A 15,996-nucleotide genomic window follows, 5' to 3' on the forward strand; every position below is an offset into this window, starting at 1 on the left:
CAAAATGCGCTATACTAAACCAGTATTTCCCTACAGTAACAGGTTTCATCTACTGACTTTATCCTGATGGAAGCAAATAACATGAGGCTATGAATTTCAGAAAACATGTGAAACAGGTCCACACAGAAAATGTGGACTAATTAAAGTGAACCTATCTGAAAAAGTAGTATTTGCATCATACTTTACCTTCTGTAGCCAGCACAACATGAGGGCCACTTCCATAACTCAGACAGGCTATCTTTTTGCCACATAGAGAATCTAATCTCTTTGGCTCAATTGTGCTTTGGACGTCTCCTGTTCCCAAACAACCACTGCAGTTCATGCCAAGCACAAAAACCTGTTATAAAAGAATTACACAATCATAACTTAGATGGGAACAGACTGCCAGAGGCCAATTAGTCCAACTAGTCCCTTCCTTACTAAACCGAGGTCTACGTATATCGGTTTACTCAAGGCCATGTCCTTTTGAGTCTTGACCACCACCAGAGTCATCAAGCTCTCCAAGATTTAACCACTGTCATGGTAATAAAAATCTTCTAATATTGCATTAGAATTTCCCATGCTCCAACTTGCGTCCATGCATCTCCAAGAAATGTCTACCTTCACCTTCTCTTTATTCTCTTATCATGGTAGGAAGCCAGTAATCTTAATTGCAAATATTAGTTTTAATGAAAAGCGTCAGGCATTCACTATGCAACATTTCTTATGTTTGCAATAGTACTAGCTTTCACAATAACTTGATACATAAATGACAAAATACATCATGTTCACACACACTCTTGGACAATTACCTCATCATTTTCAGTTACATACAGCACCTCATTACCAGCACTGCCAAATACACAGGCTTGACGAATTAACTTGAGCTCTTCTTGTGAACAAAGGGAAAAAATTGGCCATTTCCCAACATCCAGCATCTTCAGGGCTGACAGTAATGTTGCCTCCAAGACCTGATGTTACAGAAAAATTATATCAAATAGCCATGTAGAGAGAAATATATCTTAGCATGATAAAAAGCATAAATTCAGAGAAACACCATTACCTGCATTCCCAACCACAAAACAGTATTTTAATTCTAGAACAATACACGCAGCAAAACCATTATAATAAACAAATAAACTATATCATGATCCAGAAAGAGAGGATCTATGTGCATGAAGAAAACTACAATGCAAGATGTTAAATGCTGTCATCACATTTTCACTATAATCATAGTGTGACTATTAAGTTAGAGGATTCAAAATATAGGATTCTAATTTTAAGATGTTAAGTATACATCCAAAACCTGAAAATAATGTGCTAAAATAACTGTTAAAAAAAAAAAAACATGAAAAATCTGCCCAAGAATATACTTATCTTCAAAAAATATACACATTTGTTTTCATACATGAAAGAAAGGAAACATGAGAAAACTCAAGAAACGTTTTCCTTTATCCTTTACTTCTGGAACTGTCTGTTCTTCAGAAGTTACTTTCTAAGAATATTTGTGTCTGTTGGTAAATATATAAAATGAAAAAAAAAAGATAATAGAACATTCTCCAACTTATTCAAGGAGAAATAACAAGGAAAAGAAAAATAATTATCTCCAGATGCTGAAACTAGTTAAGCTAATGCTGGAATTTCACTCAACATTTCTACTGCTTTTGCATTGCATGAATCAGAAAAACGTTGCAGTATCAACTTTTAATAGCAAATTTTGCATGGAACACTCATCAAATTTTCTTTTACTTAAACTAAAGAAGCTCTGGATGTGAAAGAAAAGTAGCATTAATTGATTAATTGATGAATAGATTTTGCCTATCACTGCATTACGTAGTTCACTGTATAACAGTAAGGACTGCATCATGTCCTTACCTCTAGGAAGTATCAGACTTTCAAAATAATCTGTCACGGAAAATATATATATTTATATATATATATAATCTCTGACTGAAACAAAGCTGCGAATAAATTCTAGTTTAGAGTCATCTAAGCTAGTTGTAAGGATATTACTTTTTTGACTAATATCATTTATGAAAAAAATGTACACAGAAGCATAAGTAAAAATATTCCAAACTAAATAAATAAATCTGTAAATTAACTGTGAATTTAAATCTTTAAACAAATACACTTCTGACGAAGGAGATGGAGGATTGGTCACGTTCCATAAGGAAAAGCTGTGGTTTTGATCACACAATCTATTTCCCCAAGTCTTCACAGCAAATAACTGAATTCAGTGACCCATTTCAGCCAACTTTGGAAGTGCAAGGGAAGTAAGACCCAGCTGTCACACAATCTATTTGGCAACAGGACAATCAGAAACATAGAATCATAATCACAGAATTGTTTGAGTTGGAAGGGACCTTCAAAGATCATCTATTGCAATTCCTCTGCAATGAACAGGGTTGTCTACATCTGGATCAGGGCGCTTAGAGCCCCGTCCAGCCTGACCTTGGGTGTATCTGGGAGTGGGGCATCCACCACCTCCCTGGGCAACCTGTACCAGTGCCTCATCACCCTTACTGTAAAAAATTTCTTCCTCATATCCAATCTAAAACTCCACTCTTTTAGTTTGAAACTGTTTCCTCCTGTCCTGTCACAACAGACACTGCTAAAGAGTCTGTCGCCTTCTTTCTTACAGCCCCCCTTTAGACACTGAAAGGCCAACGGATGAGGCACGTGTTATGGCATATGTCAGAAAGCAAGAAGGTCCAAGTTAGCCTAGGAAAAGCTGTCGTCTGAGACAAGTAGCATAATTATACATATCTGTATAGAACCAGGCTTCTTACTTCTGCTCTTCACTGAACAGTTTGTTTCATGTCAAGAGTATAGCATGAATTCTGCAAAGGATTTTAGGGGCTATTAAAGTATGATAATGAGCAACAAAAGCATCACAGACTGGTCTATTGTTTGCATGAACAAAACTGCATCCCACTTTTCCTGAAGACTGTTGAAGCCAGAGCTTCAAAAAGACAGTCAGGCTGCCCTTCAATTGCAGATTCCTTTACTGTCCCCTTACCAGAATGAGATACTGGCATCTTTAAAAGGTGGGCTCTAAGTTTCAAGTGTACAGCAGATGGCTGGGACCCTATTCATCTTAAACCAAAAAGATTTTTTTTTCAGTAAAATAGTTGTAATACTGATTTTTCTTTAAAACAAACAATAACAAACTCTATCAAATTAAAACCTATGTATAATCTAAACGCTGTTTCTAGAATTGCTAATTATACCCAACGCTATAAGAGGCATTCTTTCACTTTTTGTTTCTTCTCCCTTGCTTTCCATCATATTTTGTCCCCCAAAAAGATAGTTTGAACTATCAGCCTCTGAATACTTGTGTCTCAGAAGTGATCAGTTCCCTCATGACATTGCACAGAATCATGAAAGACAGAGTTAGAACAGAATTTTACATTCTGTATGGACGTATCCCAGAAGTGTATCAGCTATGTCCCAGTACTCCTATTTTAGTAATGAGGTTGGACTCGATGATCTTTTGAGGTGCCTTCCAACCCCTGCAATTCTGTGATTCTGTGAACTCTTCATTTGACCTCAGCACTCTGTCTAAAAGCTGGTTAATCTGTTTTGTCATACAGACCACCTTATCAACGCATTATCACAAAGCTCAGAATGTAAATGATGTGTTTTACAGGCAGAGTGTACAAAGAAAAAGACAAAAATTGGAAGTTTTTTCACCAAATTATACTCTAAAAGTGAATTATTGCAAGTTTATGTTGTTGAAACACTAAGCTGAAAAACATAACTTTGGAACTTAATACTAAATTAAACCAACCTTGTAAGCCAAAGGAGATATTCAAACTAATTAAAATGAATATATTGTCCTTTTAATATTTTGTGGATCACATAAGTAACATTTCTTTTGCAAGTATCATTTTTCTACCTACAGTTCTGGTTTCCTGTTTATCTTGAAAGCTACTGGCATGTATTAAACTAAAATAATAAAACCACGCTTCTTTCTCTTCAGTTGAGCTGTATGGAATTCTCAATGCAAAGTCACACTCTGACCTTGACACTGACTCCTTGAGAAGGAGGAGGTTCATCTTCCATATGGATTTGTGCCAGTGTCCCTCTGCAGAGAGAGAATTGTGGTTAAAATCGCCATATCATATTGCTGCAACAATACTTGATAAAACTACACACATTTCATATTAAGACCAAACTATTTGTTTGTTTGGGTGAGAAAACAAAAATCATGGAGCTCAGGCAATCTTGTTTTTACTTTCAACTGTACAGTGATCAGTGACTCTATTCTTCTCTATTCTTACCAAAATATTAATTCTTGGAGAAAACCTTTTTAAACAAGTAGTACAATTAATCATTGATTGAAAAAGTTTTAATAAGCACAATACTCTAATATGTTTTTATTGTAGTAAAAACAAATTTAGAACCTTGCTGATGTAATTTTCCAAGACATTTCTTTCAGCAAAGAAAAAGCATATGGATACAACTTTCCATTTCTGGCATACCCCTTCAAATATTTTTATTCCGTCTTCATTCTGAAAAGCAGTGTATGAAAAAAAGCGAACATTTGGACATTTTCAGATTTACTGAGAATTGTTAGAATATTCATTCTGTTTCTGAAGCTACTGCCAGCTCTGTAAGTGACCTGCATGACTTCTACAATGTGCATCACCAGTAGAAACAAAGATGTTTCTTCTCAGATGAATGTCTAACCCTACTATTCTTAAATTATTTCCTAACACAAAGCAGCGCAAATCCATTTTCAGTAACAATGCACAAATAAGCAAGCAGCTCTAAAGCTGTGCAAGCTTCTTTTACTCAACAAATGAGAAAGTAGTGCACATCATTTTCATGGAAGTACATCGATTCAGCCAATCCTAAAAAATGTTTACCTCCCACAGAAAACCAAACACCTGTAAAATTCTGACAGCAGGCAGAATGACATCCAATGAACAAGCAGCTACCATTTTGCTCAGCTACTCTTCATAGGACCACCACACTTCAAAGAAGTTTTATAAAACTACTAATGTATATACTATACAACCTCATGTGGGGCTGGCAAATACGACACAGGAGCCGCAGGGCATCCATGCCATGTCAGAGCATGGCTAAGAACAAATCAGCATAAGACAGTCATGCATGTGCAACTGAACAGAGCCCTGAAAGGGCATGCACGGCCATTTAGCATGCTTTGCAATTGAATGATTCAGGTTAACTTGTTAAGCTCTTGCTGTTAAGAAATGTGTTATTATTTTTCAGCATATTTACTTGTTCAACGAACAAGAATGCAACCAGCTGTTTTTGTGCAGGTTATCTCCATTTAAACAACTTGCTTAATTAAGGCCTTTTGCATGACCAAAGCCTGAGCAGGATTCTATTACCAAATTGCAATCTTGAAAGTTTAACTTCAACTATGTGAGTAGTGTTACAGTGAAACTGAGTATTAAAGCTATACAAAACTTTGCTGCATCAATTTCCAACCCTCTCTAGCAATGCTGATCCATGTAACCCATTTCTTAGCCATTCTTCAGCACACAAGGCTGACAGGTTTCCCAGGACAGTATTACCATGAATATTCTAATTTAAGTGAACGCAGAACTCTGTATTTCTGCATTTCATCTGCAAGCCCTTTGATACACAACAAGATATTCATTATTCTTCTTCAAGTTCTGATATTTCAATTCAATTGCTTCTGTTCAGACAAAAGCACATCGTTTGACTTTCAAAGCAGTTTATTTGTCAGTATAAATTAAGATACCTTGTATGGACCACTGCAGTTACTGAATGAAAGGTTCTCCAGCCCACTGATTTTTCAGAGTTCCAGGAATATACTGTGAATTTTGAGTTAACTTTACAAGAACATAGATCACTTACACGTCCTCAAAATTCAAAAGATGTTTTATCTTAAATATAACTGAGAAAATTACTCTGCAACTCCATTCTCCAAGGTATTTTGCAAACATAGACATCTTATTTCTGATTAGTCCTACAGGAGTACGTGGGGTGCATCAGATTACATCTATTTATTCTTTTATTCAAATTCATTTCTTCTGATACACATTTCTGCCTCTGCAAAAGTGTTCTTTGTAAAAGCCTGTAATTGATTTAAGGGTACATATAGACCATTGGATCTTGAAAGCGAAGAAAGAAAAAAAATTAAATCATTAAGCCTACCTAAGAAACATTCTTATTTGTGGACCTAGTGATTCACATTTTCTTACTCTTAGGAATTTTTCCTTCAGAAAAATAACTACTGCATGCACAGTGAAGCAAAAGAAAAGTGGTACTTTCATCACGATTAAAGAATAGAACTTGCACACATAGGAGTACTTCAGATAAAGAAGAAAAACAAAGTCCAATCTATTACAGACAAGTTATTCGGACTGTTTAGCTATAAATTTCTAAAATACTCATAAAAGCTCTGAGAATCCTTACTTTAAAATAACCACCCATTACTTTTAAAAAAAAAAAAAAACAAGCAATACTTACTTTTGAAAGTAAATAGGTAAGCAACATATATTTCTCATGTATTAAAACTTTATATTCACTAGCTGCTTTTCCCCAAAAAATCTAACGTGCAGATCTAAAAGAAAAAACATCATTTTTTTTTTGTGGAAGTACACAGTGTTTTAGTACAAAAATATTTATATTAAACTTCACAAATCTCTTATCTGGAATCCAAGTACAATTTAAGTATCTGGACAGCACACTCTGGCAGACTGCGTCAAGACTTTTTGTAAGTTCTGACTCTGGATCTGCTCCAGCCATGGTCTTTGCACAAGCTCTGAATGCCTTTGTGGTGCAGATAAGATTGAGTTAAGGAACATAAATGCTGGTTCTATTAGCCAGGTTCCATTAAGAGCCTAACCAGATCACTTAATCCTAAATGTTTGTACAGGTTCACTGACGCATTCAAATGTAAACATTACTGTAGATTCTCTCTCTAGGAACTTGGCAAGCCAACAGGTTGTTTTTTGTTTTTTTTTTTTTTCCCCCAGAATTCCATGTAGTATTTCCTCCTACTTAATTTGAGCGTTTATGAAACTCATCTGCTGAACCAAAGGTCTGCCTGGAGTATCTTGCCCCAGTAACTAACCACAGACTTTGGAAAGAGCAGGAGGAAAAAGTCACAGGCAAAAAAGGACTTGCTGACACCTTTAGGAAAGGGACCTAACCTTGTCTGATCTTGATTTCTCAGCAGCCAGGTACAAGAGCAGTCATGAAATTACGCTAACTTGTCCAAGTGATCTCACAGGAAAGGACAGAATGGTAATCACAAAATCACAGAATCGCAGAACACAGGCTGGGGAAGGGACCTCTGGAGATCATCTAGTCCAATCACCTGCCAAAGCAGGTTGCCTACAGCAGGTTGCACGGGAAAGCATCCAGGTGGGTTTTGAATATCTGCACAGAAGGTGACTCCACAGCCTCTCTGGGAAGCCTGTTCCAGTGCTCTATCACCCTTAAAGAATTTTTCCCTGTTGTTTTTATGGAACTTCCTATGTTCCAATTACTGGCCATTACCCCCTTTTCAGCTGGGCACCACTAAAAAGAGCCTGGCCCCATCGACTTGACTCCTGTCCTTTAGATATTTGTAAGCATTGATAAGATCCCCTGTCTCCTTTCTCTAGGCTGAACAGTCCCAGGCTTCTCAGCCTTTCTCATAAGGGAGATGCTCCAGGCCCTTAATCATCTTTGTAGCCCCCTGCAGTACTCTCTCTAGAAGACCCCTGTCTTTCTCAAACTGAGGAGCCCAGAACTGGACACAGTATTCCAGACAAGGCCTCACCAGTGCATAGGGGGAGGATCTCTTCCCTCGACCTACTGGCCACACTCTTTTTAACGCACCCCAGGATACCATTGGCCTTCTTGGCCACAAGGGCACGCTGCTGGCTCATGGCCAACCTGTTGTCCACCAGGACCCCAGGTCCTTCTCCACAGAGGTCTCTTCCAACTCATATTGTCATACTGTTGACAGTTAATCCCGCTGAAGAGATTACATTTCCTTTCCAGAAAGATGTGAGTCTATTTTCAAAATTAGCATCCTTCCTCATGTGCAGTGAAATGTCAATACTTTGTCCCGTGCTGACCACAAACTGACAGAACTCAGCTTTTCATTTCTCTCTCCATGGATGCAACATCGTTGTCCATTACCAAGAAACTGCAGACCTTGAAAAACAGTAAGAGGTTGGTTAAAGAGCTGCAACTAATCTCCAACTAAAGCATGGTCTTCTCTCATGTCTTTCTTGCCTCTTGACACCAGACTGTGACTTCTCAGCTCCTGATGCAAGCTCCTCTGGGTGCCTACTAATTTCAAAAGCAAAGGCACACGTGATTTAGAGGCTAAATCCAGAATCTTTCAAAGACTGAAATCTTGACAGCCTTCCAGACTGTCATCCTTGACCTTGCAAGGCAACTGATGCAGAAATTCTGAACTAAAATGACCAAAGACGGTGTTAGTGTCTCACTCTACAGAGACAAAACATAAACGAAAAACAACTTGTCAGATGCCATTTCTCTTTCAGTGTGATAATCAATTGTACCTGTTGGCTGGGACAGACCTCCAGCAAGATCCCACTGAAGTTAGCAGAGGTTCATCTACATGCAAAATGAATTTTTTTTGGAGCTGGATACTTGAAATCTATTTGCAAAGGCCTTTTTTTTTTCAGTAATATCATCATCTCCAAAAAGAAATTAGTTGCTAAAAATGAAAGCAGTGAAGGATAAGATGGAAACAATAAACAAAAAGGAAACATGGACACACCAAAAGTAAGGAAGATAGTGGGAATACTGTTTTGTAAGCCAGGTTCAGCACTGTCCTTTAATACAGCTTCAATGCCACTTTGATAAAGTATAAATATTTCAGGGAAAAACATTACGAAGCATATGAGAAGACAGAAAAGAAAACAGAAGACATGACCTTTCAACTCTTTGATGGATTAAAAATAAGTGTCTGGGTGTAGCGTGAAATTCCTGGTCTAAGTGACAACGTTGCTTTGAAAATCTTATGAAGATTCCTGGGACATCTTCCCCTCACTTGCAAAAAAATCCTGGGAGATCTTGGGCTAGCAAGAAAATCTGACTGAGCTTTATAAAATTCAGTAAGACTTTTTAAAGTCTAAAATAACAGAGATGATAAGACACATGGTCCATACAAACGTTCTTTATTTCTCCTATCCCTATTCTAATTACTCTGCTTCCCCTTAGAACTGCTGTCAGATGTAGAATGGTGTATTGTTTACCAGTGAGCAACAAGAGTGGGACTGACTGGAAAAATGCATCATTATCTACCAGAGAAAAATGTTTAAAGCAGAAGAAACAATTCTCAAATTCTGTTTTCTCATTCTACAAACCCGCCAGCTCCCCTGATAAAATCACTGGAAAGCTTTGGCTATCCATCTGCTGGTTTGGAAAAAAAAAAGTCAGGGTCAAAAAGCCTAATTAAAACCGTCAATCAAAAATATTCTTAATTTAAAACGTTTTCACTTATTTCTGCAAGTGCAGAAACACCTTTCGAAGGCAATTAAGTGTTTCAGATTCTGCAAAGTGAATGCACAAACTACTTTCAGTGCTCAACACCACTATAAGGATGTTGGAGTCACTTTCACATGCATACTTCTGCAGTAAAAAAGAGTATTATCTCCAAATCTTGAAGATATTAAAATAACCAAACATTTTCTTAGACAGTTTCCTGGTAAAAGGAGATTATTCCTGTATCTGTTTCTAAGCTGAGATGCTGGAGAAAAACTTTTTTTTTCTTTTTTATGTCTGATTCCAGATTTTCAGAAAATTAACTTGAAAATCAGTTTCTCTTTGCTAAACTGTTAGCCAAATTCCAAACACACTTTAGTCCCTGTAGTCCATGCAGATATAATAAAATATTAACAACTGATGCACTTATTAGCTCTTGTCCATTGAAAACACTGCATAAAATGTAATTTACTATATAATTGATTTAGTATAATTGACACATATTGATTCTTCATTTTGACCTTCCAACATGAGAGTTCAAAGAACTAGCTTTAGGGGAAAAAAAGTATTCAGATTATTTGTTTTTAAAAGATCTTTATTAAAGATTTTAACTAAGTAGCACAGCAAATTAATTCAAAGTAATGCAATAAATGTGAAAGGAATAGATGGTTATTATATTTTTATAAACTTAAGGAATCATAGTACAGAAAACGCTTAAGGTTTAAGAATTTAAGAAACCCCAACAGCTCACCAAGTTTATCAGGATAAACTGTACAAGCTCAGGATTTTAAGTAGTATTGCACCTGCAAGGGGGAACCTGACTGGACACTAGTTCAATGCCATAGGAGCAGCATGTCAAGGAAGGGTCTTTCTTTTATTATGTAACCATAAATTCCATCTTGCATTTACAGAAAAACAACAAACAAATGCACTTATGTTGTTATAGCTCCTCTATGGGGACCTAACCTACCTGAATTGTTATTAGTCAGCAGTTACCCGACCCAGCCAAATTCTGATCCATAGATCAGTCTAGCTCATGTGGATATTTTGACTTCACATTCTGCTCGAGCTGTTACAGAAAAACGCAGTTTCTATAGTTCTAACCTTTAACCACTTCCTTGGATGTCCAAGAAAGGTCCTCCCAGCCCTATTTAAGCTAGAAGTTTTAATTTACAAAATGTACCTTCTAAAAGGTAGGAAATTAAACAAAAACTAACAAACAAACTAAACAAGCCCATAAGCACCACAGTAAACCACACCTTTATTTTCTACGTTCCTTGCTTGTTTAGATTCAGCACAGGTTTTCAGCACACCGGGTGACCAAGACAAGGCTTTTTTTCCAGATCATGTCTAACATTATCACAGCATGAATCAATGACTGTAGTTAAACCTTCCTCTTTTCCCTCTAACATTGGGCACTTGCAGGTGTGTTTCCCATGAATCCATCGTAAAAGACCAGGTAAGGCAGGAGGGGAGTGTATACCCCAAGCCTTCCCCCATACCATGTCAGAATCTTCAGGCTATTTTACCTCGGCTTTTTCACTCAGTGGTCTTATTTCTATTCTTGTTTTTCCTTACATGATTAAAGAAGCTTTAAAAACTCTTGCCTCTAACTAACTCAGACTTACTTCTGGTAATTTTCACTTCATCAGTACACTTTATCTCTGCAGCTTTCTTTGTTTATCCAGCCCTTTTCTACTCTTTATCCCCCAAATTCCTTTCAAAATGTGTAAAAATCAGGCAGACCTCTTTTTTTTTTAATATTAATTCCTAATAAATTCTACCTTTGACATAAAACAATTTCATACCATCTTTACTTCCAGGGCCCTCAGGACTCCTATACAACTGACATCTCTCTAACTAATCCCTTTGATTTTTCAGAGTTACCCCTTCCAACATCATGAATTTCAATATATCCTTGTTTATTTCTATATTCTGTAATCAAACTAAATTGTATTTCTATAATCAAACTAAAAACATGGTCTCAGGCCAAAAGCTCTTCTCAGAATTTTTCAAACTTAGTGAGAGTGACTCTAGAGCAATGCAGCGCCTGCTCAGTAAGCTTGGAGCAGGTGTATGTGAGAACAACTGGGCTGTTATATGTCATCTGTATTGAATAAAGAACTCCATGTATGACATAATCCCTGATGGTATCTCTCAGTAAGCACTATCCTTAACCAAAACCAGCTCTTCCAGACTATAGCAGAAACCATCAAAAGCTCTTATAATTTTTTTCAAGTAATCTTGATTCCTGCTTATTCACACAGCCTCTTCCTGTTACTTTACAGTTCACTGTATGGACACGTGTCCATGTCATGTTGTCACATTTGTTTCCCCTGCCTGGACAGCATTAGCTCTCCTAACCCACATGCATCAGGATCATTATTTTCTCCATGTTCCTCTGTGGACCATATTTACTCTCACATCCTTCACCACTAGTCCAGCCAAAACGGTTCACAATGGTATGCAAAAACAACCACCTGTGGACCTTATTCAGTCTGTAAACAGGAGTAAAATCCTACTGGTAATTGTACCCTCTGTTATTATCCATGAATATTAGAACTTTCATCTCCAGAAACAAACACAATGTGATTCCCTGATGTTCCAGTCATTAACAATCTTTTGTCAATAGTTAAGTCTTAATTTCCCTGTTATTCTATCTCTGCACTAAGACTGTGATCAAACATTGAGCTAAGCTTGTCTAATATACTGCAAGCTTCATACTGCTTCGTGAGCCAAAGTGCCCTCGCAGCCCAGAAAGCCAACTGTATCCTGGGTTGCATCCAAAGCAGCGTGACCAGCAGGGAGAGGGAGGTGATCCTGCCCCTCTGCTCTACACTGGTGAGGCCTCACCTGGAGAACTGCGTCCAGATGTGGAGTCCTCAGTGCAGAAGAAACATAGACCTGTTGGAGATCATCCAGAGGAGGGCCATGAAAGTGATCCCAGGGATGGAACCCTGAGAGGGCAGGCTGAGAGAGCTGGGACTGTTCAGCCTGGAGAAGAGAAGGCTCTGAGATGACCTGAGAGAGGCCTGTCAGTAACTGAAGGGGGACTGTAAGAAGGAAGGGGACAGACTCTTTAGCAGGGTTTATTGTAATAGGAAAAGGGGAAATGGCTTCAAACTAAAAGAGGGGAGATTTACATTGGATATAAGGAAGAAGTTTTTTTTACAGTAAGGGTGGTGAGGCACTGCTGCAGGTTGCCCAGAGAGGCGGTGGATGCCCCGTCCCTGGAGACACCTAAGGTCAAGCTGGCCGGGGCTCCGAGCACCTGATCGAGCTGTAGGTGTCCCTGTTTGTCGCAGAGGAGTTGGACTAGATGGCCGTTATGGGTCCCTCCCAACTCAAACGATTCTGTGATTCACACTTCACGCTGAGGACAGAGCTCTCCAACACCAGCCACACGGAAACCGTGGCAATATGCGCACATCTCCTGTCTGAAGCATTTATAAAGACTGAAAACACAAAGCGAGGGACTGCGGCACAATACCGGCCTGACAGGACCCTCCCTTCCCCTCCCCCCACAGCCGGCTGCTGACAGGACCCTGCGGAAGCAGAACCGCCACCACCGCCCCCCACACCGCGGATCCCGCCAAGCCGCCCGCCGCCCCGCCCCGCCGCAGGGCCGCAGCCAACAGCAGCGGCCGCAGAGCGGGAAGCGCCCGCGCGCAGCGCCCGCCCCTTCCGTCCCCTCCCCCGCCGCGGGGCGGCTGGCGCCGGTCCGCCTAAGCCCCGGTAGCGATGCCGAGTGCCGTTCGGCCGCCGTGGTGCTCCTCCGCTCTCCCCAGCGGAGCGGCTCTGCCCGCTGCCCGAGCAAGGGGGAGGCGGTGGCGGGGCCCTTGCTCCGTCACTTACCTTCCCCGCAGGCGGCGGCGGCTCCTCCCCGCGATGAGACAAGGGAGGATGCCGCCGCGCTCAGGCGCCTCCTCAGCCGCGGAGGGGGGAGGGAAGGAGGGAGGGAAGGGAGTAAGCGCCTCCCAGGGATCCACCTCCTGCTGCGGGGGTGCGGGGCCGCTGTCTTGCCTGCGGAGACACGGCTCTTTTGGCGGGGTGGCTGCCTTAAGGAGAATGAGGTGCTCCGAGCGGGCACGGCGCTGAAGGAGGTAGCGCAAATCGCTATCACCAAGCGTTTACTAGACGCAGCATCCATCGCCTGCTGGTCACGTCTCTTACCTTGAGGCTGCTCACCTGCCTTCTTGCTGTGGTGCGTGTTCAGAGACCTTTGCTGCTGTATTCAATGATAGTAGGGTTCTGGTGTGGGAGCCGTGTTCAGTAGGAGTAAGCTTGCTGTGTGGCTTAGCAGCTATCTATAAAAAACTCCATACGTTGCCCCACAAATAATGCCTCCTATTTATTTCCATGGAAACTACAACAGATACAAAGAGCGTAACACCACCATTTGATAGAGCAAATTCTCAGCTATGAAACATTATTTTTCAGCGTAATCACCATCATTCACAGTGCATTTTTGCCTGTGAAGAGCCTGCGTGTTGTGCTTGTAACAATCTGCATGACCATGCAGAACGTGGCTTGTCTTTCATGTTGCTGTTGCCACTGCTAAAGCACGTCACCACCACCTCAGTATGGTCACATCCACTGTTTGGTCTACATAAACATTCAGCAAGCATCAATGCATGTCATTGGGCACCATTTTTTTTCCACGTGGAGGAATTCAGTGACACCTGTGCTTCATGTACACTTCTATGTGAGACATCATTCTGTCAGAGTGGCCCTCTGCTGCCATCTGTCACATGGCAACAACATGTAATGGAATATTGGCAGGAAGGTTCAACCTCTACTGCCATACAGCCAACAACCACCTCTGACATGGGCCAACATCATCAAATAGGAGGTAGCCCTCATAAATTCCTTTATCAGCTAGGAAAAGTCTCACTTTTTCTTTATGGGAATCATAGACTCCACAATGTTTTAAAGATTGAAGTAGTTGGATACAAAGCTGTTTCAGAAACTGAGGTTTGTATAAGCACATAAATAACAAGAATTTGTCCCCATAGTTAGCAAAGCAGTAGAGGCTGCATCCTCCATACTTGCTGCTTTGTATGGCAGTCTCAGGTGTGATGCCTCACATGCCTTACCTCCTGTTCTTCACGTACACAATGCAGGAAATGCCTGTGTCACTGCATTGCCTACCACAGCTCTTCCCTAACTCCCAAAATGCACATGTATTCTCTGCTGCTGACTGCAGTGTTCTGTGGAGTAACTTTTTCAGTTTGCCAATTAGAAGTAAGAGTATTTATTATACTTCAGAATGCATTCAGCATCTCAAATACATGTTAATCTGCAGATGACCTATGTTTTTTATGGATTTTGCTGTCTCAGTCACTGTGGTTCTTCCAAGATAATCGAGAGGCTTTGTTTGCTTGTTTTTGCTAGGAGTGGTTTCTTCATTCAAAGGAGCTATCTGTAATGATGATGATGATCATCATCACAGGGCTGGAGCACCTCTCCTGTGAAGAAAGGCTGCAGGAGCTGGGCTTGTTCAGCCTGGAGAAGAGAAGGCTCCAGGGAGACCTCACTGCACTTTCAGTACTTGAAGGGAGCTTATAAGCAGGAGGGGAACTGACTTTTTACATGGGCAGATAGTGATAGGACAAGGGAGAATGGCTTTAAACTAAAAGAGGGGAGACTTAGGTTAGATGTTAGGAGGAAATTCTTTACTCAGAGTGCAGTGAGGTCCTGGCACAGGCTGCCCTGAGAAGCTGTGGGTGCCCCATCCCTGGAGGTACTGAGGGCAAGGCTGGATGGGGCCCTGGGCAGCCTGAGCTGGTGGGTGGCAGCCCTGCCCACAGCAGGAGTTTGGAACTGGATGGGATCTAAGGTCCCTTCCAACTCAAGCCATTCTGTGATTTCGCATAATGATTTGTATAGAGTGTGAGATGGAGGACAGCAGACTTGGGGGACGTTGGATTCAATAAGGAAGATAATGTGGTTCTCTGTAATTTTGTTCTCTCTTTATATACAATAAACAGATTGCTGTAAAACACAAAACAATTTATTGTCTATTACCATGTTCATTTCTCAGATTTCTGTTTTCTTGAACCCATTTCAGGGGAAAAAATGTTGCTGGATTTCAGATGTGTGTAAATATAGTAATATACCTGATAATGTCAGTCTCACAGGCAGTGGTAACAAGCTATTCATTTTCAGATTGACAGTAAGGAAAGTATTTTTAGTAAGAGTAATTGTCCCCTGAATCGAATTTCATCTTGGGCTGTGAGCTGCTTATTGATTCTTTGGTGAACATTTTTGAAGAGTATTGGATATTTTTCTAAAAGTTGTGCTCTATTTAACTGAAGGAAGCGCTGAGTACTGTTAGGCTGAAGGTTACATTTAGCATCAGTGGAAAAGATGGCGTATTTGACCCATTCAAACAAAATTTGGCTTAATGCACTAAAGTCCTCAAATCTAGAAGCAGTGGATGTAGATCCGCATCAAAGAAACTGAATTAGAAACATTTGGTAAAAGATTGAGGTCAGTGAACAACAACTGAAAGTGTGGATGTAAGAAAGACTAATGTCGTTTTTAAATGTATAAAGAGAGGAGTGA

The 15,996-nt window shown here is 40.1% G+C and overlaps 1 protein-coding gene across 3 annotated transcripts in view; it reads right to left on the minus strand.

Moving 5' to 3' along the window:
- RCBTB2 (RCC1 and BTB domain containing protein 2) overlaps positions 1–13,402 on the minus strand; it is a 33,537-nt gene extending 20,135 nt beyond the window's left edge. Inside the window, exons 1-5 of one of the 3 annotated variants that reach the window (XM_021376208.1) lie at positions 13,285–13,402; positions 6,448–6,541; positions 4,003–4,066; positions 792–950; positions 187–337 (exon numbers count right to left, since the gene is read on the minus strand). In XM_021376208.1, the coding sequence (XP_021231883.1) occupies positions 187–337; positions 792–950; positions 4,003–4,066; positions 6,448–6,485 (412 nt within the window). In that variant the 5' untranslated portion in view covers positions 6,486–6,541; positions 13,285–13,402. The remainder of the gene's footprint in view (positions 1–186; positions 338–791; positions 951–4,002; positions 4,067–6,447; positions 6,542–13,284) is intronic. The other 2 variants (XM_021376219.1, XM_021376229.1) reach the window with 2 other exon arrangements.

This window comes from Numida meleagris, chromosome 1 (assembly GCF_002078875.1).
Source record: "Numida meleagris isolate 19003 breed g44 Domestic line chromosome 1, NumMel1.0, whole genome shotgun sequence".
Classification (NCBI taxonomy): domain Eukaryota; kingdom Metazoa; phylum Chordata; class Aves; order Galliformes; family Numididae; genus Numida; species Numida meleagris.